The 23,761-nt window shown below is 43.2% G+C and overlaps 1 protein-coding gene across 2 annotated transcripts in view; it reads right to left on the bottom strand.

Moving 5' to 3' along the window:
• The window catches only part of myo1ea (myosin IEa), a 57,878-nt gene that overhangs the window by 22,431 nt on the left and 11,686 nt on the right, over nt 1-23,761 (bottom strand). For both annotated transcript variants that reach the window (XM_031830925.1, XM_031830926.1), the window contains exons 2-8: nt 15,427-15,570; nt 14,135-14,224; nt 13,569-13,663; nt 9,942-10,029; nt 5,067-5,156; nt 4,086-4,217; nt 418-552 (exon numbers count right to left, since the gene is read on the bottom strand). In XM_031830925.1, the coding sequence (XP_031686785.1) occupies nt 418-552; nt 4,086-4,217; nt 5,067-5,156; nt 9,942-10,029; nt 13,569-13,663; nt 14,135-14,224; nt 15,427-15,570 (774 nt within the window). The remainder of the gene's footprint in view (nt 1-417; nt 553-4,085; nt 4,218-5,066; nt 5,157-9,941; nt 10,030-13,568; nt 13,664-14,134; nt 14,225-15,426; nt 15,571-23,761) is intronic.

Genomic DNA, 23,761 nt, shown 5'->3' with positions numbered 1-23,761 from the left:
TGGTTGCACCAGATCTGATTTAGGGGCTTCATAGCAAAGTAGGTGAATACATATGCACGCACAACTTTTCAGTTAAACATTTTTTTAGAAACAAGCTATTTTTTTCATTTCACTTCACCAATTTGGACTATTTTGTGTATGTCCATTACATGAAATCCAAATAAAAATCCATTTAAATCACAGGTTGTAATGGAACAAAATAGGAAAAACACCAAGGGGGGTGAATACTTTTGCAAGACACTGTACTTACTGCTGTGGTACCTAAACTATGTCCTCTAATTACTCCTGTTGTGGTTTCACTGGTAAAATAAAAACAGGTGCAGTACAGGGAGGAGAATGGAAGAGAGGCCGTGAAGAAGAGAAAGGCAGAGAGAGAGAAAGAACAATAACAATGGAAAGATACCAAGTAAAACGTACCACAGTTTCCTGAAAATCACTTTTGTCGTTGATGTCATCCACTTTGTAGGATCCAGACTGATTGAGGTAATTGTAGTAATCCAGGCTTGTGATTCCGAGGCTGCTCTTCTGTTCTCCAGTGGCTCCCTCTATCAACTGCACAAACAGAAGACAGTGTTAGATGATTATACTTCTGTCAAGTAAGAACCTGTATACAGTAATTCTAGACTCAAAAGGTCAACAGGAGCTTTCAACCTGTGAACTCACATCGTCTTCCCTCACATTTCTACATGACAGAAGTATTTTAGACAGGCAGCACCATACGCAAATGCTCATTAAGTGATCAGCACCACACGTTTTACACCCAATTTAGAGTTGTATGCTTTATTCTCCTTTCACGTGTCAAAAAGTTGCATTATGGGAGTTTGACCACCATCTCTCTTCCAGAGACCTCAAGTGGTACACAGTGAGAACAACTCGACCAGCTTTCAGAGCCAAATAGCACATCAAATCAAATGTATTTGTCACGTGCGCTGAATACAACAGGTGTATAACTTAGTGAAATGCTTACTTACAGGCTCTAACCAAGAGTGCAAAAAAGGTATTAGGTGAACAATAGGTAGGTAAAGAAATAAAACAACAGTAAAAAGACAGGCTATATAGAGTAGCGAGGCTGTAGAAGTAGCGAGGCTACATACAGACACCGGTTAGTCAGGCTGATTGAGGTAGTATGTACATGTAGATATGGTTAAAGTGACTATGCATATATGATGAACAGAGAGTAGCAGTAGCGTAAAAGAGTGGTTGGCGGGTGGGACACAATGCAGATAGCCCGGTTAGCCAATGTGCGGGAGCACTGGTTAGTCGGCCCAATTGAAGTAGTGTGACTATACATATATGATAAACAGAGAGTAGCAGCAGCGTAAAAAGAGGAGTTGGGGGAGGCACACAATGCAAATAGTCCGGGTAGCAATTTGATGACCTGTTCAGGAATCTTATGGCTTGGGGGTAAAAACGGTTGAGAATCCTTTTTGTCCTAGACTTGGCACTCCGGTACCGCTTGCCATGCGGTAGTAGAGAGTCTATGACTGGGGTGGCTGGGGTCTTTGACAATTTTTAGGGCCTTCCTCTGACACCGTCTGGTGTATAGGTCCTGGATGGCAGACAGCTTAGCCCGAGTGATGTACTGGGCCGTACGCACTACCCTTGGTAGTGCCTTGCGGTCAGAGGCCGAGCAATTGCCGTACCAGGCAGTGATGCAACCAGCTGATGCTCTCATGCCTGCCTCAGTGTTGCTTGCTTCGATGCTCTCGATGTTGCAGCTGTAGAACCATTTGGGGATCTCAGGACCCATGCCAAATCTTTTTAGTTTCCTGAGGGAGAATAGGCTTGGTCATGCCCTCTTCACAATTGTTTGGACCATTCTAGTTTGTTGTTGATGCGGACACCAAGGGACTTGAAGCTCTCAACCTGCTCCACTACAGCCCCGTCAATGAGAATGGGGGGCGTGCTTGGTCCTCCTTTTCCTGTAGTCACCAATAATCTCCTTACTCTTAGTCACGTTGAGGGATAGGTTGTTATTCTGGCACCTCCCGGCCAGGTCTCCGACATTCCTCCCAATAGGCTGTCTCGTCGTTGTCGGTGATCAGGCCTTCCACTGTTGTGTCGTCTGCAAACTTAATGATGCTGTTGGAGTCATGCCTGGCCATGCAGTCGTGGGTGAACAGGGAGTACAGGAGGGGACTGAGCACGCACCCCTGGGGAGCTCCAGTGTTGAGGATCAGCGTGGCAGATGTGTTGCTACCTACCCTCACCACCTGGGGGCGGCCCGCCAGGAAGTCCAGGATCCAGTTGCAGAGGGAGGTGTTTAGTCCCAGGATCCTTAGCTTAGTGATGAGCTTTGAGGGTACTATGGTGTTGAACGCTGAGCTGTAGTCAATGAATAGCATTCTCACATAAGTGTTCCTTTTGTCCAGGTGGGAAAGGGCAGTGTGGAGTGCAATAGAGATTGCATAATCTGTTTGGGCAGTATGCAAATTGGAGTGGGTCTAGGCTTTCTGGGATAATGGTGTTGATGTGAGCCATTACCAACCTTTCAAAGCACTTCATGGCTACGGACGTGAGTGCTACGGGTCTGTAGTCATTTAGGCAGGTTGCCTTTGTGTTCTTGGGCACAGGGGCTATGGTGGTCTGCTTGAAACATGCTGGTATTACAGACTCAACCAGGGACATGTTGAAAATGTGAAGACACCTGCCAGTTGGTCAGCACATGCCTGGAGCAGACATCCTGGTAATCCGACTGGCCCCGCAGCCTTGTGTATGTTGATCTGTTTAAAAGGTCTTACTCACGTGGGCTACGGAGAGCGTGATCACAGTCATCCAGAACAGCTGATGCTCGCATGCATGCCTCAGTGTTGCTTGCTTCGAAGCCAGCATAGAAGTGATTTAGCTCGTCTGGTAGGCTCGTGTCACTGGGCAGCTCGCGGCTGCGCTTCCCTTTGTAGTCTGTAATAGTTTGCAAGCCCTGCCACATAAGACGAGCGTCGGAGCTGGTGTAGTATGATTCAATCTTAGTCCTGTATTGACGCTTTGCCTGTTTGATGGTTCGTCGCAGGGCATAGCAGGATTTCTTGTAAGCTTCCGGGTTAAATCAAATCAAATTTAATTTATATAGCCCTTCGTACATCAGCTGATATCTCAAAGTGCTGTACAGAAACCCAGCCTAAAACCCCAAACAGCAAGCAATGCAGGTGTAGAAGCACGGTGGCTAGGAAAAACTCCCTAGAAAGGCCAAAACCTAGGAAGAAACCTAGAGAGGAACCAGGTTAGAGTCCAGCACCTTGAAAGCGGTAGCTCTACCCTTTTGCTCAGTGCGAATGTTGCCTGTAATCCATGGCTTCTAGTTGGGGTATGTACGTACAGTCACTGTGGAGACGACGTCCTCGATGCAATTATTGAGAAAGCTAGTGACTGATGTGGTGTGCTCCTCAATGCCATCGGAAGAATCCCAGATCATGTTCCAGTCTGTGATAGCAAAACAGTCCTGTAGTTTAGCATCTGCTTCATTATAGACCGAGTCACTGGTGCTTCCTGCTTTCATTTTTTGCTTGTAAGTAGGAATCAGGAGGATAGAGTTGTGGTCGGATTTACCAAAATGGAGGGCGAGGGAGAGCTTTGTACGGGTCTCTGTGTGTAGAGTACAGGTGATCTAGAATTTTTTCCCCCCTGGTTGCACATTTAACATGTTGATGGAAATTTGGTAGAACTGATTTATGTTTCCCTGCATTAAAGTCTCTGGCCAGTAGGAGCACTGCTTCTGGGTGAGTGGTTTCCTGTTTGCTTATTTCCTTATACAGCTGACTGACTGTGGTCTTAATGCCAGCATCTGTCTGTGGTGGTAAATAAACAGCCACGAAAAGTATAGCTAAAAACTCTCTAGGCAAGTAGTGTGGCCTGCAATTTATCACAATATACTCTACTTCAGGCGAGCAAAATCTAGAGACTTCCTTATATTTCGTGCACCAGTTTTAACGGAGTGTACTTGTTACTGTCAGTGTCCTGAAAGCTGAATTTCACTCATGGACACTGAGCCAATTCCTGTACACATTTCCCCAGTTCTAAAATGTGCATAAACACTATTATTAAACAGGAAAATGATAAAAACACACCATGTTACTGGAATCCCTCACCTGATAGAATATATGGAAGCTCCTCTCTCCAGGATTCCTCATGACGACGCGTGATTTCTCCAACAGGAAGTTGGAGATTTTCCCTCCATCTGGCTCGCCGCCGGAGCTGAACTGGATCTCAAAGTATTTCCCCTGAAGGAGGAGAGTGTGGCGCTTTAGTATCAGCGAAGGCCTTGCTAAAGCTAAAACCCAGACTTCACAGAGCAGGAAATAACAACCATCACATGAGTTGTACTTCGGGTGCACACCTGCAGCCCAGTGGTGTGTGTGTGTACTAAGGCTTGAACCCTCTCTCCCATTCCTTCTTTCCTCCAGACAGGTCTGTCCTCTGTAATGTCTATCCCATTCCCAACCAGTCTGAAGCCCCAGAGTGCACTGAGACACTATTCATACAGGGAGACTTCCTTAACCATTTCTCAGACCATGAGTCAAACCTAATTTACTTTCCCCAAACTAAACCAGGAAAACTAAGAACAGAGACAATACTGCCTTGTCTGTCAACCTGAATAGAATACTTACCACTAAGCTCTGTTGTGAATGCTATAAGTGGGTAAACTGGCTTTAGAGGACACTAAAGTCTGCCTTTAAAACCTCTCTCCAAGCTAACTGTCTTTAAAGTATAGTATGTTTTTTTTCTATGTGCATATTTACTAGCAGTGGAGTGCCCACTCTTTCTGGACAGTGTGTCCCCACAGCCCTGGTAAACCAGGCCACACGAGGCTAGCAGCCCCAGCCAAGAGGAGACGGGAGAAGACAGTAACACAGCTTATAAAAAGAGGAGCACACAAATTCACTATCTCCTTTTTTTCTTTTCTCTATTTGCACTGGACGTCCTTGTGTTTGCTTTGGTTCCAGAAACTACCGTGAAGCAGCTTCAAATCATTCCAGGGCAAAACACAGTGCCAACCAGATGATGTTATCCCCATTCGGGAAGATTTTTCTTTTTTAAAAGAGAGATTTGGAAAGACGTGGGACCCTTACAAATCTGCTGGAGTTGTTGTTCCTCACTGTCTTGGCATTCCCGAAGGCCTCCAGGAGGGGGTTGGACTGGAGGATGATGTCTTTGACGTGCTGTGAGGGAGCAGACAGACAGTAGGCTCGTTTTAGTGACTGACAGGTAGGGTATAGAGACAGTGGGTAGGGAGACACTACTACACTCTGCAGTGATGCACATCCCTGCTGGCAGATCAACATGCACCGTCTCTGGAACTTTCCACCGTCGCTCTGCTCTCATAGCGTCTGGAGCACATTATCTTTCCCATGAGCCATCTGCATATCAGGAGCCCATGAGTTTTAAAATCAGCACAGCGTCGTGGAGGCCAAACTATTATCCTCTCTATTATTCAATGTGAAATGGTAGCATTTCTTTGAATCCTTTTCCGTCCCTGAACTATTGTCCTCTATGAAGAAAAAACTTTAATGGCATGGTTCGAGTGTAACAGATTTTTGAACTTACCTCAGGGCTCAGTTAAACCTTACATACAGTTGAAGTCAGAGGTTTACACACGAGTTTTAATGACCCCAACCAAAGTGTATTTCAACACTCCACAAATTTCTTGTTAACAAACTATAGTTTTGGCAAGTTGGTTAGAACATCTACTTTGTGCATGACACAAGCAATTTTTCCAAAAATTGTTAACAGACAGATTATTTCACTTTATCACAATTCCAGTGGGTCAGACTTTTACATACACTAAGTTGACTGTGCCTTTAAACAGCTTGGAAAATTCCAGAAAATTATGTAATGGCTTTAGAAGCTTCTGACAGGCTAATTGACATCATTTGAGTCAATTGGAGGTGTACCTGTGGATGTATTTCAAGACCTACCTTCAAAATCAGTGCCTCTTGGCTTGACATCATGGAAAAATCAAAAGAAATCAGCCAGGACTTCAGAAAAAAAATTGGAGACCTCCACAAGGAGCAATTTCCAAATGCCTGAAGGTACCACGTTCTTCTGTACAAACAATAGTACGCAAGTATAAACACCATGGGACCATGCAGCCGTCATACCGCTCAGGAAGGAGACACGTTCTGTCTCCTAGAAATGAATGTATGTGTGAAAAGTGCAAATCAATCCTAGAACAACAGCAAAGGAACTTGTGAAGATGCTGCAGGAAACAGGTACAAACATATCTATATCCACAGTAAAACGAGGCCTATATCGACATAACAAGAAAGGCAGATCAGCAAGGAAGAAGACACTGCTTCAAAACCGCCATGAAACAGCCAGACTACGGTTTGCAACTGCACATGGGGACAAAGATCGTACTTTTTGGAGAAATGTCCTCTGGTCTGATGAAACAAAAATAGAACTGCTTGGCCATAATGACCATCTTTATGTTTGGAGGAAAAAGGGGGAGGCTTGCAAGCCGAAAAACACCATCTCAACCGTGAAGCACAGGGCTGGCAGCATCATGTTGTGGGGGTGCTTTGCTGGAGGAGGGACTGGTGCACTTCACAAAATAGATGGCCTCATGAGGAAGGAAAATTATGTGGATATATTGAAGCAATATCTCAAGACATCAGGCAGGAAGTTAAAGCTTGGTCGCAAATGGGTCTTCCAAATGGACAATGACCCCAAGCAGACTTCCAAAGTTGTGGCAAAATGGCTTAAGGACTACAAAGTCAAGGTATTGGAGAGGCCATCACAAAGCCCTGACCTCAAGCCCATAGTAAATTTGTGGGCAGAACTGAAAAAGCGTGTGTGAGCAAGGAGGCCTACAAACCTGACTCAGTTACACCAACTCTGTCAGGAGGAATGGGCCAAAATTCACCCAACTTAGTGTTGAAAGGTTGTGGAAGGCTACCTGAAACGTTTGACCCGAGTTAAACAATTTAAAGGCAATGCTACCAAATACTAATTGAGTGTATGTAAACTTCTGACCCACTGGGAATGTGATGAAAGAAATAAAAACTGAAATGAATCATTCTCCTACTATTATTCTGACATTTCACATTCTTAAAATAAAGTGGTGATCCTAACTGACCTAAGACAGGGACATTTCACTAGGATTAAATGTCAGTATTTGTGAAAAACTGAGTTTAAATGTATTTGACTAAGGTGTATGTTAAATTCCGACTTTAACTGTATGGAACTAATCAAACTGCTCTGTGAGAGCCACCTGAGACTTCAAAACACATACAATTCCCAGGTTAAAAACACATGCTGTATCTGACACTCACATCGATTTGTATGCATATGATTCAGGGGCATGGTAATCTGATATGCATCCTTCAGTCAGAAACCGATACAGGGTGATGATAATCAGATACAACAACTCTGCTGTTCAGTCTGTGTGTGTGTGTGTGTGTGTGTGTCCCCACCCCACCCCACATACACACACACACACACACACACACAAAGCACGCCTTCCACAAGCACATGCACACAGGACTTGGGGAGACCATGTGAATGAGACATGGACAGAGGGATTGACAAAGCTAAATTAGGCAGGAAGGGTATTGAGAGAGGTAGGGGGTTTCCAACACAATGGAGACCTTATTCAATAAAACAATAGAAATTCCAAGGGCAATGTCTGTAATATACTACATAGACCGCACATAGACTTATTTTAAATACATTATTCAACAAAAGTTACAAGCACACTTTTTAATACATCTTGACATGATTTAAAAGATGCAAGGCACATAAGACTCATAGCCAGTAACAATGCAGAACCATGTACAGTACACTCAAAAAGTATTCAGAACCCTTACTTTTTCCCCATTTTGTTACATTATTCTAAAATGGATTAAATCATTTTCCCCTCTCATCAATCTACACACAATACCCCATAATGACAAAGAGAAAACACGTTTTTAGAAATATTTACAAAATTAAAAAAACAGAAATACCTCATTTACATAAGTATTCCGACCCATTGCTATGAAACTCGAAATTGAGTTCAGGTGCATCCTGTTTCCATTGATCATCTTTGAGATGCTTCTACAACTTGTTTGGAGTCCACCTGTGGTAAATTCAAATGATTGGACATGATTTGGAAAGGCACACACCTGTCAATATAAGGTCCCACAGTTGACAGTGCATGTCAGAGAAAAAAACCAAGCCCTGAGGTCACAAAGGAATTGCCCGTAGAGCCCCGAGACACGATTGTGTCGAGGCACAGATCTGGGTAAGGTTACCTAAAAAAATTCTGCAGCATTGAAGCTCCAAGAACACCGTGGCCTCCATCATTCTTAAATGAAAGAAGTTTGGAACCACCAAGCCTCTTCCTAGAACTGGCCGCCCGGCCAAACTGAGCAATCAGGGGAGAAGGGCCTTGGTCAGGGAAGTGACCAAGAGCCCAATGGTCACTCTGACAGAGCTCCAGAGTTCCTCTGTGGAGATGGGAGAACCTTCCAGAAGGACAACCATCTCTGCAGCCCTCCACCAATCAGGCTTTTATGGTAGTGGCCAGATGGAAGCCACTCCTCAGTAAAAAGCACATTACAGCCTGCTTGGAGTTTGCTAAAAGGCACCAAAAGGACTCTCAGACCATGAGAAACAAGATTCTCATGGTCTGATGAAACCAAGATGGAACTCTTTGGTTTGAATGCCAAGCGTCACTTCTGGAGGAAACCATGCATCGCTCATCACCTGGCCACTAAGATCCCTACGGTGAAGCATGGTGGTGGCAACATCATGCCGTGGGGATGTTTTTCAGCAGCTGAGACTGGGAGACTAGTCAGGGTCGAGTGAAAGATTAACGGAGCAAAGTGCTGAGAGATCCTTGATGAAAACCTGCTCCAGAGTGCTCAGGACCTCAGACTGAAGGCGAAGGTTCACCTTCCAACAGGACAACGACACTAAGCACACAGCCAAGACAATGCAGGAGTGGCTTCGGGACAAGCCTCGGAATGTCCATGAGTGGCTCAGCCAGAGACCGATCGAACATCTCTGGAGAGACCTGAAAATAGCCGTGCAGCGACGCTTCCCTTCCAACTTGACAGAGCTTTAGAGGATCTGCAAAGAAGAATGGGAGAAACTCCCAAGGGATAACAGGTGTACCAAGCTTGTAGTGTCATACTCGCTGTCAAAGGTTTTTCAACAAAGTACTGAGTAAAGGTTCTGAATACTTATGCAAATGTAATATTTTTTTTTACTTGTAATACATTTGCAAAAAAATCAAGAAACCTGTTTTTGCTTTGTCATTATGTGGTATTATGTAGATTGATGAGAAAAACAAACAATTTAATCCATTTCAGAAAAAGGCTGTAATGTAACAAAATGTCTGAATATTTTCTGAATGCACTGTACATGGAAAATGTACAGTAATTAGTCATACACCCTTTCCCACATGACTCAGAGCGTGATAGCTAACATTAGCTTTGAACTTGAAACCTTGACTGAAGTACAATAATTCCAGGGTGGAAAAAGCACTATAACTCATCAGACTGAAAAAATTACTACCATCACAATTGCGTCTGAGTGGAAGCATCTTGTGATCCAGTTTATATTCCTACAGACTGGAAATTCCAAGCCCTTTTGAGTGGGCCAATAATACCAGGGAGGCTGGTGGAGAGGGGTGGCTTGTGGACAGGACATCTGCTGAGTAGTGTAGGGGCCAGATGGCTGCTGGGGGGTTGGGAACGAGGGTATTTGGGGGTTGGATGGGCTGCTGATGGACTGATAATGATAAATGGGAGATTGGAGGGAGGGATGGGAGGAGATGGTTTGGGTGGTGCGGAAAAGGGAGGTTTAGACAGGAAACAGCAACCGGTCATTAGGATGGACTGGCGTCATAAGGTACATTGTAAATGACAGTGTGTGTGATCGTCTGAGATGAATCACATTTTCACAACTGTAGTTGAGCTGTGTTTCACGGTGTAAAATGGAAGTAGCTTCTCTGGGCTCACCTGCACTTTGGGTCCTCCTCCAGATACTCTGGAGATGTAGCCCATGATGTATTTGGCTGCTACCGTCTTCCCTGCACCACTCTCTCCACTGAAACACAGAGTAGAGAGGTCAGAACGGTGCATATAACAGGGCAGTCCAATGAAACACAGAGTAGAGAGGTCAGAACGGTGCATATAACAGGGCAGTCCACTGAAACACAAGGTACAATTCAAGGATGCCCACGTTGTTAGTTAAAGGCTGTCAGTAACCAGATGCTGTAATTACTCTGCTTGCCTTGCTATTCAAGAGGACGTCCCTCTTAGCAACACACAGTTCTGGAAATAACAAGTAAATGAGAGTATACACTTTCTCTGTGGAAATTCAACTGAACCCCGAAGCTGAAAAAGCAGTTGTAGATGTATGGTACCAGACAGTTGCATGTTAAATAACACTCCATGAAAATCTCCTCAAAGCCTGGTTTTAAGAGGGTCAGTAGGGGTTCAACCAAATGCTCCTTTATTGTCTCTTCTTATCCCCAATTAGCATGAAGGTGGCCTACTATTGAAGGAGGGGATTTCTCAATTTGACCCATGGCTCTTTTCTCTTCTTCAATGTGCGATGTAGGAACAGAAGTTGAACCAGTCAAAATGCTCTTCCTCCAATTCTCCCAGCTGAGCCAAACCCTTCACTTCAAATAAACTTTTTTCAAACATCCAGAACTACCAGGTGAAACGCCATCTCTGGACTTCCTGTCCACAGAGACTCCACTTCCTATGTTCACTCAGCTCTCCTTCTCTGTGGTTGATGCCAACCAAAATCAGACTCATCTCAGCAGTAAACCTCCCACTCTAGAAGGGGCTATTAACATGAATCCTGTTTTGTCACATTTGCCCAGTTTCTTTTCTTCCTTCTCTTTCCTCAACCTCTCCTTGTATTTTTCCTCCTGTCCTTTCACTTCACCAGGGTCATACTTATTTAGACATGTGGTTTGGCAGTGGATGACAGAGGAGTCTGTTTTTTTATTTCATTTTTGAAGGGGAGTCATGTCGGTAATGCCCTTCTGAGACGACCCAGCTGCAGACCGTTAGAGGAAGCCATAAGAAGTCATCAAAGCAACTCAATATGCTTATTCATCTCACTAAGGCCGATACTGGACTCTGCTCCTCTATAGTATTCAGTCTAGCTTGTTACACAGCTATTCAAAACAACTATAACAGTTCTAGATATAGTGGTCACTACAATGCACTCAAAAACAGTCAGTACACTGACTAGTGACCAAATGTGATTCAATGTTTCCTCTAATCTTTGCCAAAAAGCATTTGGAGGACCTTCACCCTTAAGAGAACCCATCTGCACACGTGGACTTATGGGCATGTTCTTTTCAGCTGGAGCAGGCTAGGGGCTGGAGTTTGAATCACATCCTATTTTTACCCTCCTGAGGGGTGCGCCCATTGTTGTAATTACACAGCACGTAGATGCTTAACACATTGTTGACTGCCTCTCCCATTTATTGGCCAAACAAGGACAGAAGGAGAGTCATGTCGTTATAGACAGCTTACTGTAAAGTACTACATTCTGCGCTGAATCACTGATGTCACTCACAGCTCAGCTTGACAAAGAAAGCACCTGAAGTGATCATTACAGACGTCAGCTATGAGTGAAACGGAATGCATGCTGAGTATAATGTGGAACGATGGATACCAGTTACGGCAGATTTGTATGATTAGGCACATTGTGTACACACACACACACACACACGGTGTGACTGAAGTCTGGCTTCATTTCAACTTGTTGGATAACATAATTTCCTGCAACTGAAGGGTCCTTCCATTAACAATGACAAAAAAACTTAGATGGATTCTCCATTTCCCATGTCATTGTTTCAACAATGACCCATTACCAAGCCTTTCATATCAATGGGGGAGAAAAGATCCTTCCCTACAGAACTAATAAGCAGAAGAAAACTGTTATATGAACAGAGGGTAGAATATAGTGTGTCATCAGACACTACATTTCAGGCCACCCTTTGCGGGATAGAGCTGTAAACTCATCGGCCAGAGTCTTGGTAAAGAAGGATGGCTAAAAACTGTGCACAACACAAATGGTGCCATGTGATTTTAAATATTGCAGCATCAGTGTTTGTAGAAGCGCAAGCACTTCTATATTTCATATGGCATAATTTGTGTTTTAACCACTCAGGGAGATAGTTAATACATTTTTTATAACTATTTTATGATAATACTCTATTATTTATTGCCCTTTGTAACTTAGCTTTCCTCTCCCAAGAATTTGAGTGCAGAAAAATCAGTGAAGTCAGACGTTGACAAATAGCCCAGTCAACACCACTTGACCACGTCAGATGACTCATGTCATGTTGAATGACTTCTTTAATAAGTGGGAAAGAAAAAAGGTCCAACACATAACAGTGCTGACCACACTGCCTGGACAGCAATTTCATGAAGGGCTTTGTTTGCTGACCTGGTGCATCACAAATCCACTTCCATTCCTTTTATGTGGGTATCTGTACTGGCAGCTGTCTAAACAACGGGAGGAAAGTGCTGAACCAGGGGACATTCGCCATGAGGTAAGCAATACAGTAACCATCCGGGCCCCGGGCCTCAGGTGACTGGCCCACAACATAAAGCCTCAACTATGAGACAACACTTTTCCCTTGGGAGGCCCCCTCCCATGGGAACCCATTGTACAGTCATGTTACCCACTATAGGCTTCACAACACTAGGGAAGGATCTCTGGACTACCACTAGCTTCCAGGAATCCAGGGCTGTGACCAAACACATTTTAATGGCCAGTTTGCCCATTTTACATTTCCTTCTTGACCACTGCTTGGTAAGACCGACTTTGGTTTGGTTCAATCATATTGCTTTCAAATGTCAAGTCTTTTCAGCTGAGCGGTCTAAAGAGGAAAGGAAGCTATATTTGGGCCATGGCCAAAGAGTCCATTACATTTTCTCTGTGATCATCTGTCTGTCTGAGGCGAATAATCCGTATCCGAGTGTAATATACAGCATACTCCCAAATGTGTTAATTGTCACTACTCATCCGCTCTCAATCTATAACAGCAGAGGAACAGTCCCTTGCTGTGCCGTGAGAGAAGACTCATGCATGAGCAACAAAGTACTATGCAGGTGCAATTCCTGTTTTATAAAAGCAGGAAGCTAATGCATAAATAGACACTGTGTTTTGTCTTCATTCTACATCCTGAGAAATGTTTTTAAAATCAACCATTTGCCACAAGAAAAGAGCCTTGAGGCCATATATTTAGACTTGATGGTGTATTTTCCCAGCAGGCTGTGATATGAGGAGGGTGGATTAAGACTGGTTGAAGAACCCAGACTGAGCAGGGCACTGTCACACCAGCACTCCTCCCAGTCAGGTGGTGGATCCTGTTGGTTCCCTTCCTATCTATTATCATCACATTCAACAGTAGCACTCTTCCACCCATGTCACCATGCAGTCTCCTCATATCCCTCCCTGCCTCTCGACTTCTGCCTCATTCACAGGCATTTCCCACATACCAGCTCTGTTGTTATGGTTGTCAGTTGTCACCCTTTCTCCCCATACAAACACTGAAAGGGAGGGGAGGTGCCTGAGACATAATAACGAGAAAAGCAGGCAGGCAGACTCACCTGATGATGACACACTGGTTCTCCCTGTCGATCATCATGTTTCTGTACATGTTGTCTGCCAGGGCGTAGATGTGAGGAGGGTTCTCATACTGGGCCTGGGGGTTCAACAGAGATTATGATCTAAGAATATCTCGTAAAAAAAAAAATTTAAGCTGGGTGGGTCCAATTTCTTGGTCCTAAGTGGAAAACTGACTGTAAAGGCAAGACTGTAAAGAATTAGGAGTAATTAATGTAATGAAGTCATAACGTCAGAGGGCTAACTGTTTTCATCAAGCATAGTTAAACGTCTGATTTGGCAGCCAAGGCCACTTCCAGTACGCTGGCCAAGAACACTTTAAACAATACAGACTTGAACAGGCTGTACTGAAGGTATTGCCAGGCCTTTTCAATGGGCACGTTTCTAAATCTGCTCCAACTTTTCCAAGTATGAGGTGACGTTGTGCAAACAATTAGGATACAAGTTGAATACATTGATAGCAGAGTTTTATTTTTACCCAAATAGAAAAACCTATTGGTACCCTGTCTCATAGTCTCATACTCCTGTCTAAAGAGAAAAGGCTGCTCACCGCGCCCTGATACATCTCCACTTCCTTGTCCCCAAAATATGGCATCTGCTTGAACGGGTTAACAGAGATGAGCACAGGGCCAATGTAAGTCTGTAGAGGTTAAGGATCATACTAACATGTGTACCAGTAATAATCAACCGTGCAGGTCCCTGTGACTCACATGGTCAAAGGTAGAAAACAACACTAACAATTCCCAGAGCTCACTAGTCATCTGCATCGAGCACCAATGACAACCCTCCCCTCATTTTACTCTGTAAGACAATGCGGTTTCAGAACATATTTATAAATCTTGACGTAGTCCCTCTTGGAGAAAAATGACCTAACTGTGAGTAATTGGGCCCATGATGTCATTGCAATGTGCATCTGTGTGGTAGCACTGGAGTGTGTGGTGATTGGACCCAAGCCTTGTAAAGACAGTGTTCACACATCAGAGTGAACAGCCCAGCAGTGTAGTGAGGTTTAGGCCGTGTAGCCCAAAGCAGCTCCCGGCACATAAAGCTGGTATTGAGGGCGCCCTGCAGTGACCCCAGCCCCAGTACGCCACTGGCTGGAACACTCTGTGTTGATGCTATTTTCTGACCACAGAGGATTGAGTTTTCAATCTAAAATGGCCAGCATCCGCTCAACTCTATAATCCTAAAGACTGCCAGGACACAGATGAGGTTTTAATTAATGAGCTCCTTCGAGAACTTTCAACATCTTCCATCAAAAGGGTCATTCAGAGACCCAAACATTTCAACACTACTTGGATACATTACATGGGCACAAGAACAAAACTTTAAACCTCAATATATTCTTGAGGTCTGTAAGAGTGAAGCTGAATACTCTTCTTATGGATTGTATAGGCCTATAGGCCTGGGGCATTTACAGATCTGGCCCTGAATGCTCTCAGCACAGCCAAACAAAACCATTACTGTTGTAGGAAAGTAGCTGCACTGCTCACATTCACCATGCATTTCTCAGCAACCCTTCCCCCAACCTCTTTTCATATTGCTGCATGGTGAGATTAAACCAGAGTAAACCTGATTAAGATCCATTCCAGCCTGGAGGTGAAGGAAGCTGAAGTCAGGGGTCCAGATAGGGGCGCAAAGAGGCACGTCTCCCCCTCGCCACTGGCGATACATGGTGGGAGTAGCCCAGTGTCTGGAGCCTCAAACACTAGATCATTAATCTGAGTTATTACAGAACTGGGAATGGTCACTCAGCTATTCTGGGAACAGTGGGAGTGTGTCTACGGCAGGGCTTAGCCATTCTTCATCGAGGTGTGAACGGTGTGTGAATGAGAAGGATACAAAGATGTAGTCGTCCATGTATCTCTTCTTGAGGTTGTCCACAATGGCGTCCTCGTTGATCTTGGAGAGGAGCACCATGTCGTCCACTCCACTCTGCTTGACATTGTGGCTCTGCCAGTGGTACCGGTAGTGGCCCCGGCTCCCCTGGAACACACAGAACACAATACACATATGTTAGTGCCTTCAGACTGGTGCTTTCAGATTGCTTGCAGCCGCATCAAACTATAAAACTATCAAACTATGACCGCGTGACCTGACCAGAAAAAAAAAAACGATGGCTCTATAGTCTCATAGAAACTTCATTATCAGAAGCTTACCTTTACCTAGGACTGAAATCATCACATTTGGTGAGAGTACTGGAGTTGGCAGCCAAAACTTTTAGCAGAAAACTGTCCAACAACTGAAATGAACTTGGGCTTCCCCCTGAGTAACTCATTTTCACCCATGCAGAGTTTTGATTTTTTATATTTTTTTAAAACTTCTAATAGGTGCAAGGTCAAGATTCCTAAAAGTGCTTTCAGTGTGTTTTTGGCTCTTTGATGTTGTGTTCTGACTGCTGTCAGACCTTTCCCTTTACCTCCCTCCCCCTCTCTTCCTCTTCTACCTCCGTTCCAGTTGGATTTTTTTTTCTGAGAGCAGGTCTCCAGAAAGCTTAGGGCATTCATCATGTGCTGTGAGCCAATGTCATCTGGCTACTGGGGAAAGGATTACAATGTGCTGTGAGGAGTGAGTCTTATTCTCCTGGATGGAGAACCAATCAAAGCCACAGACCAGATCCAGAACATTAGTCAACACTGGACACATCTCAATGCGATTTAACACATTGTTTGCCTCCTGATTCCACTGAGAAAGAGCATTCTATTTTAGTTTACCTTTGAACTGGAGGGCAGCTTTACATACGGCTGAACGGTTTGTATTTCTACGCCTGTTTTTTCTTCCTGGTTCTGGAATGCTTTGTTTCAACTTTTGAAGTGGTTCAGATTGGAAAGGGCTGGTGCATAGATTAGATGGCAGCAACACTTCCATATTTCAGATTCCATAGGCTACAACAGACTGAATGGTGCAAAGTGACAATCACTTGTTAAATGTCAATTTGAGGTTAAAGACAAAAAGTACAGTTGCACTAAGATGTACTTTCTCTACCAAAGCAACACAGAGCAAAACCATGGTGACATTACAGTAAAATAAAGTAACACCACAGTAGATTTAATACACCAATGGAAAGCCATGGTAACTCTCAATAATTGACTTGTACAAAGTCAAACAGAGAGACTGCTCAAATGAACCCTTAACGTTCTCAGGGGTGGCTCAATTCATTTTTACACCAACAAAATAAATACCACAACCTCTCTTTACAGACTCACTCTTAGCATGCAACATAGTGAGTAATGTTAATAGCTTCTCAGACTATTTCTATGTGCATTTTCACTCAGGAGCCAAGACATAAATTACTGCTCCATTAATTTTCCAGACGGTTCCCATTATCATGTTTTACTACTTTTTTTTTTAAACAGAAGAAGAAAAGGCTGATTTCGCTTCTCATTGGCGCGCTAAGCAGGGTGCATTACATGTGATTCCATACCCTGGGAGCTCATAAACACCTCAATGGAGATGTGTGAATGAAGAGAATATTGATGGGACACTGGGAAATTGGTGTCTCAGGAATTTTAAGATAAACAGTGCATTCGGAAAGTATTCAGACCCCTTCCCCTTTTCCACATTTTATTATGTTACAGCCTTGTTCTAAAATAGATTAAATCATTTTTTAATAATAGTTGAAATAGACTTACCAGCCAATGCCTAAATCTACCCGCATTTGGCATGTGGCAGGTGTTAATTTTAGTCCCTGCTTCCAAGTCAAGGTAAACTTCTGGTTTTATTAATTTATTACCACGAGGCCCACCGGTGTAACTGCTTGCTGACTGTACTGCATGATTATTAACATGTTAGTTCTAGTAGCTATGTTGACTATGACGTTAGCTAATATGGTGACAATGATGTAGGCTGTGTGTAGCGATTATGATATGAAGGTTGGGCTTAGAAAGATTTTTTCACCTAGTCACAGACAGCTGATTTGTTTTACTGCATTTCCATGTTTGAGTACATCACAATAAAAGTATGTGAGTCCGTCTGAGTAAGGGTGAGTCAGACTCTTGATAAAGCATGAGCCAAGTCAGAGGATCACAGAGCCCTTTACACAGGAGAAACAGTCCAGTCTTCCAGGCAGCAATCCTAAACATTCAGAAAAAAAGGACTAGTTGATCAATAACATGTAATAATGTCATATTATACTGAGCTTCTCTGTTATATTTCCATACTCATCTGAAACTCAACACATCAGCTTCATCTCATTGTCATGCTCTAATGCAGTAGCAATGACATTAACTGCATTGAGCTTGGAATCTACTACAGATGTCGCAGTTGAGCCCACCACAAATACGCATAAAAACAGCCCAGATCTATAGCACAACCCCAGGCAAATTCTACACCATGTATGCTGTAGGACACAACCCTACATCCACAAATGAAAATGAAGTACCACCCTAAGCTATTTAGAGTGCTATATTTATCCTGTTGCTGCTTTGTTGGGAATGATAATGTTCTACTTGAAGAGGGAGAGGACATAAGCCGGAAACACAGGAGCCAAAAGTTCAGAGTATTTTCCATGGGGGTTAGAGGAGAACATTGGGTACTTTGAGATGTTTCCAATAATTTGCTAACACACCAATAAAATTGTTTATAAACATTGATAAGAATGTATAATGGCTTATTGATGACAGTGGTTATAAAGCCAATCACTGACTGCTTGTTGGATGCTGTGCTATAAACTGCTAATGTATGGCTCTGGTTGAAACCTACCTATGTGTTTTGACTGAGATCTAGCCTAGAGCAGGATGCTGTTCTCTCTGGTAAGTGATTCCCCAGGTTAGTGGAAAAGTTGAGGTGAGTCAGTCAGTGCTGGAGGTCGGAGAGCATACAGTCCCTTAGGGGGACAGATGGAACTGGGAGCTACCAATAATATCTGACTTCACTTTGAGCACATCTTACCAACCACCTACACACAGACCGCCCTTAGTAACAGCATAATACAGAGCATCAGTCATAACTAATGATCTTTGCTTCTGTACAATTCCAGTCACATATTATGTGTTTCACAGATGTCAAAACAACCTTGATCCCAGGAAGTATGATTGGAACCTCTGTCCAAAGCGATCTAGGATTAACCTGATTCATGACTTGATCTCCTTCAATCTCTGAAATAACAATCAACTCCTTATAGTCTCCCAGGTTTGGGACCAGACCTTTTCCTTAAAGTTACCCCGACAGCAGTTGAGGAATTTCTGCACCAGCCCCAGATTCATAATGTCAGGCTTTTTTTCATGCAAATACCATTACCATATATGGATAGTGCTGAGCAGAGCTGAGGTCGAGAAATGGCTGGGTTTGATTCAGTACAACAGGCAACACCCCCCCCCCCCATTCCCCACTGTTACTCTGTTCTCCTTTTCCAACCTTGGATTTGACACAGAGCCCACCATGTGTTAAGACCACTTTCTGGTGCTGCACTCTACTACATAACTGGATCTCTTTCCAGTAACAATCTTGGTGGATATTGCTTGGCATGTGGCCAGGATCAGGCTACAAATGTATTTTGTTCATGCAAGGGTTTTACTCAGTGTTGGATAAGTGCATGCATGTGCTACCATGTAGTAGTTCAATTGACCTGATTTCTGAAAGCAGCTCCATTCTGAGTCAGGTTTCCCTTCCCGGTGAAGGATTAGGATTTTATAAATTATTTTTGATTTAATTTAAACAGATTTGAGAAGCTTTGGACAGATGCACATACTATAGTCTTACAGTATGAAATGCCATCATGCATTTTGTTGATTAAAAAATCCCAACCCCCCCCCCCCCCCACCACCACCCCAAACCTTAAAGAAAATACTCTGTGATCCTCCACACTATATCTAGCATTGGAAGGCATGATGTCAGTTAGTACTTCCTGTCTCCATGATCCCGGGTCACAGCCAGGTCAGCCATACATCAGCTATGACCTTTGCAGTTGTAACATCCATCTTTGGTGTGTACTAATTGATTCTTGAAGACTATAACTTATAAATGCCTCATGAGCTTTTAGTTAAACTGTCGTACCCTTTCAGAACCCAGGATATCAGCTTGTTTTACTTCAATGTTTGGAAACAAAGTAAATGTAAACAAACACTGTATAGCCTCAAAACATGGTTAAAACTATAATGTTGAGATCATGGATGTCAACATTGTATTTGAGAGTGGTTTCTCCAGCCATCTCTCAAGTATTTACTGAAAAAGGGCGCATTATTATTATTTCAACTACAGATTGCCCCTTTAACAGACAAACTAAATAGAACTAAATCAAGGCCAACACTAAGCAGTGCTTCCACCTGGACTCTATCACTGCTCTGGATCAACTGCTGAATCTGCACTTTTAAAAACCACTCATTTCAGAGCAGTGCCAGGAACTGAGTGCTGACAAGAGAGTAAACCTTCCACAAGTCAAGAGGAGAAAACAAAGCAATCAAAGAGAGGTTGAAAAACCCTGGATGATGATTGAAAATACTGTGGTGTCTCTAATATTAGAGACAGTAGTCTGAACAGTCTGAATCATCATCCGGGGTATTTCAAGATGGGAAAAGAGAAGTAACAATAAGCAGCAGTGTGGGGCTGTTGCCATGCACAGCTACTCATTAGGGTCACAGAGCACCCTAGACAGCAGCCTCTTCCTCAGCTGGATCTGGACCCAGACTGGACCATGGTCACCATGGCAGTAACACCCAGGGTACAGCCAACTTCACCACTGCTCAGCACCATGCCAGTAGAGGAGACATCCATGCCAAGCCTAAAAACACTACCCAGACCTGGACTAATAGTTGTCTCGCATCAATAAGTAAAAACATTTCTGACCCTGTCTGAGTCTCTTAGCCTGGCAGCCATAACTCCCCATTAATACAAATACCCAGAGCCCAATGCCAGTGGAAACAGTCCCCGCTACCAAAGCTCATGGGCATGAAAATATGACTTACACCGATTAGTCAATTCAGTGTTGGTCTGAGAGACATTAACACCTGTAAACATGCAGTTTGGTCTATATCTATTAGGTGTAGGTGGTAGACATGAGAATCCAGGCTGCAGTGCTTCTCTCATTCTGCTGTGCAACTTACCCTGAAGTCACCTGCTTAGAAAAGATATATCAACATCAATAATGCAGAGAAAACCACCACTACTCCTTAACTGTCTAAGTTCTTATACTGTTTATCTGGGCCAGGGCTGACGTACATGTTGAATAAGCTTTTACGTACAAGTGAAAAGAGGCCCTATTTTTCAAAGAGCTTGTTACACAATTGTACTAAATCAACTCTAGATAGTAGCTGAGGGTAGTGTGAACTGGAGAGAGCTGTAGCCTGCAGGGCAGGGCTAGGTAGGGCTGGGTGCCTGTGTCCTCCCCAGAGAGAACAAACAGAGAGGTAAGGAGAGGTGTAAGCTGAGACAGGAGGAGAGGTTTCAAAAGAGAGAATCCTCCTATGTACTGAATCCATGGAAACTCATGTGAAATGTCATATTTCACGACAATACATCTACGGTTTATAAATCCCCCTTAAATACATGACAATGTTTATGATAAGATTCACTTCTAGCCACACAAAAATAATAATTAAATGTAATATCACATGCTATGGTATAGGGTGGCTAGACGTCACTGTGGGTAGGCCTACTCTTTTAAGAACAGCCACACTATTTTTCTTGCAGCTTGAACGTAAACAAACCATTTGCAGAAGGCTCTCATTCGTACCAATGATTTTGTGTGCCACACAGTGGCTGCTATTTGTCCAGACCAGTCTCAGGTTTCAGTTACACAGCTTCCAGCTAGGAGCCCTCCTATAGGAAGGGAATTTTTGCAAATGTTCAGCGCCTATAATAGAAATTATACATTTTTGCAAAGACAATATCTCCCTGGTCTCAGTTTTTGTATGGCAGTTTGCTCTCTCTGTCAAAGAGAACCTTCCATCCTTCTTTTTCAGCTTTCCATACATTACCGGGTAGATGAGTGCCACACATAGAATTTCCCTGAACTAGATCTCCTAAGTGGGTCCCATGGCACTGCCTAACATTGCCGTGGCAACAACCTTCACTCTCTCTAAAATCAGGTAGACCTCAATTATCTCCTGTAAACATGGCTGATAAGAAAATGCCATTGTGTGAGGTGTGACACCTGCAGGGATACCCTCCCATTCCCAATAAGTAATACCATACTGCAGAGTTCCCCAATAGGCACCTCGTGGGCCAAATTCGGCCCCTGGGTGATTTTAGTTGTCCCCCCCAAAAAAACATTTGTTGTTGGACATAAAAGACTGTAAAAATAAAAAATAAAAATCAGCTCGAAGTCATTTTAAAATGTAGGATATCTGTTCCCAGGTTTCCTACGCATAAATAGAGAGGCATATGTGGTTTTATCCCAATGTAATCAAGGTTTGAAATCTTTTTGTTTTTGTCAAATACTATCTGTTTGGGATTCTTGCGGTGTTCCGGCCCCCCGATCATCGGATAAATTGACCCACAGCTGAATGTAATTGGGGACCCCTGCTATACGGTCATTCAATATCCCTTTACTGTGGAACACATCTGGGTGGTCTGACATTCATACTCATTCAAAAGGGATATGGGTAGAACTCTCTAGGAGTCAGTATTGGAATAAAATGTCAAGCTACAACACTGCCAGTTAGCAAAGTGTTTTTATAGTATAAAATTACCACTCTAAATGATGTTTTTTCAAAAGAAAACCCCTATGACTGAAGGATTATACCAAATACTGTTTCTCAGCTGTGAAATCACCTGCTAGTCAGGAGCCAACCACTTCTCATAAATGCAAAACACCCTTCAATATCCACTGGGTAGCTTGAAGATAGACCTTAGAAATCTTTCATGACATGGTAAAGCCTCCATCCTCAGGGTCTGAGACACCTCCTGTATCAGTAAGAAGTTTGGTATCTCCTCTTGTGATAAGACTGTTGCCAGGAGGAGAGTCAATTGCCATAAACAGAAAAACCATCCTCTGAATTAGTGAGGCTTTAGCCCAGAAGCAGTCATGGGTTATGGCCTGGACTAATTGGCCCATTTAAACAGATATGACAAAGTACCTACCAGGCCTAGACAGGAGAACTCCTGAATAGGAGAAGGAGGGCCACTCACTGGAAAACACATCAATGCAGCAGGAGTTGTTTTTACAATGTGTACCAAAACTGTCTGGGTCCTGGGCCCAGTACTGCTGTGGCATAACACGGCTGAAATGAGCCCAGATGCCTCAAGTTACTGTGGGATAGGTCTGTGAAGGTCAGACACCGATAAATGGTGTGGCTGGAGCAAAGATAGGTGGATGTATATTCTCTAAGACACGTAGAGTGCTTTCAGCGTCTGGATTTTTATCATCGCAACAGAGAGTTAGAGAGATATCTTCGACAGTGACAGAACAGGAGGGATACAGGCGGTGGTGGTGTGACGCGTCAGAAAGAAATGTGAAAGAGAATCTCGTCATAAGGGGTGTGGCTGGCTGGGTGTGTAGAAAAGCATGCCTTGTGCTTGTTCATGGTATAAATAGAATAAGGGCCCAGTTTATACATTGGATGTATGGTTCATTTTCCTCCTTTGGCTCCACCAAGTTCATTCCTCCGCTTATGAACCAGTCCTTTCAGGGGGAAAATTGATGTCTGACAATAGAAGTCGACCGATTATGATTTTTCAACGGCGATCTAGATTATTGGAGGACCAAAAAAAGCCGATACCAATGATTATTATTATTATATTTTTTTTTTAAATCAGCCCATTTAGATTGTAATAATGACAATTACAACAATACTGAATGAACAATTAACACTTATTTTCACTTAATATAAATACATAAATAAAATCTATTTAGTCTCAAATAAATAATGAAACATGCTCAATTTGGTTTAAATAATGCAAAAACATAGTGTTGGAGAAGAAAGTAAAAGTGCAATATGTGCCATGTAAAAAAGTTTAAGTTCCTTGCTCAGAACATATGAAAACTGGGAATATTGAATATATTATGGTTAGGTGCATTCGTGCAAAGATTATGTTTTTTTTTGCAAATGCCCTTTTGTTAAATCATCCCCCGTTTGGCGAAGTAGGCTGTGATTCGATGATAAATTAACAGGCACAGCATTGATTATATGCAACACAGGACTAACTAGTTAACCTAGTAATTTCATCAACCACGTGTAGTTAACTAGTGATTACGTGAAGATTGATTGTTTTTTTATAAGTTTAATGCTAGCTAGCTACT

This window comes from Oncorhynchus kisutch, linkage group LG8, assembly GCF_002021735.2.
Source record: "Oncorhynchus kisutch isolate 150728-3 linkage group LG8, Okis_V2, whole genome shotgun sequence".
Classification (NCBI taxonomy): Eukaryota; Metazoa; Chordata; class Actinopteri; order Salmoniformes; family Salmonidae; genus Oncorhynchus; species Oncorhynchus kisutch.
Note: the sequence above shows the minus strand (reverse complement) of the source record. Positions and strands in the feature narration are given on the sequence as shown.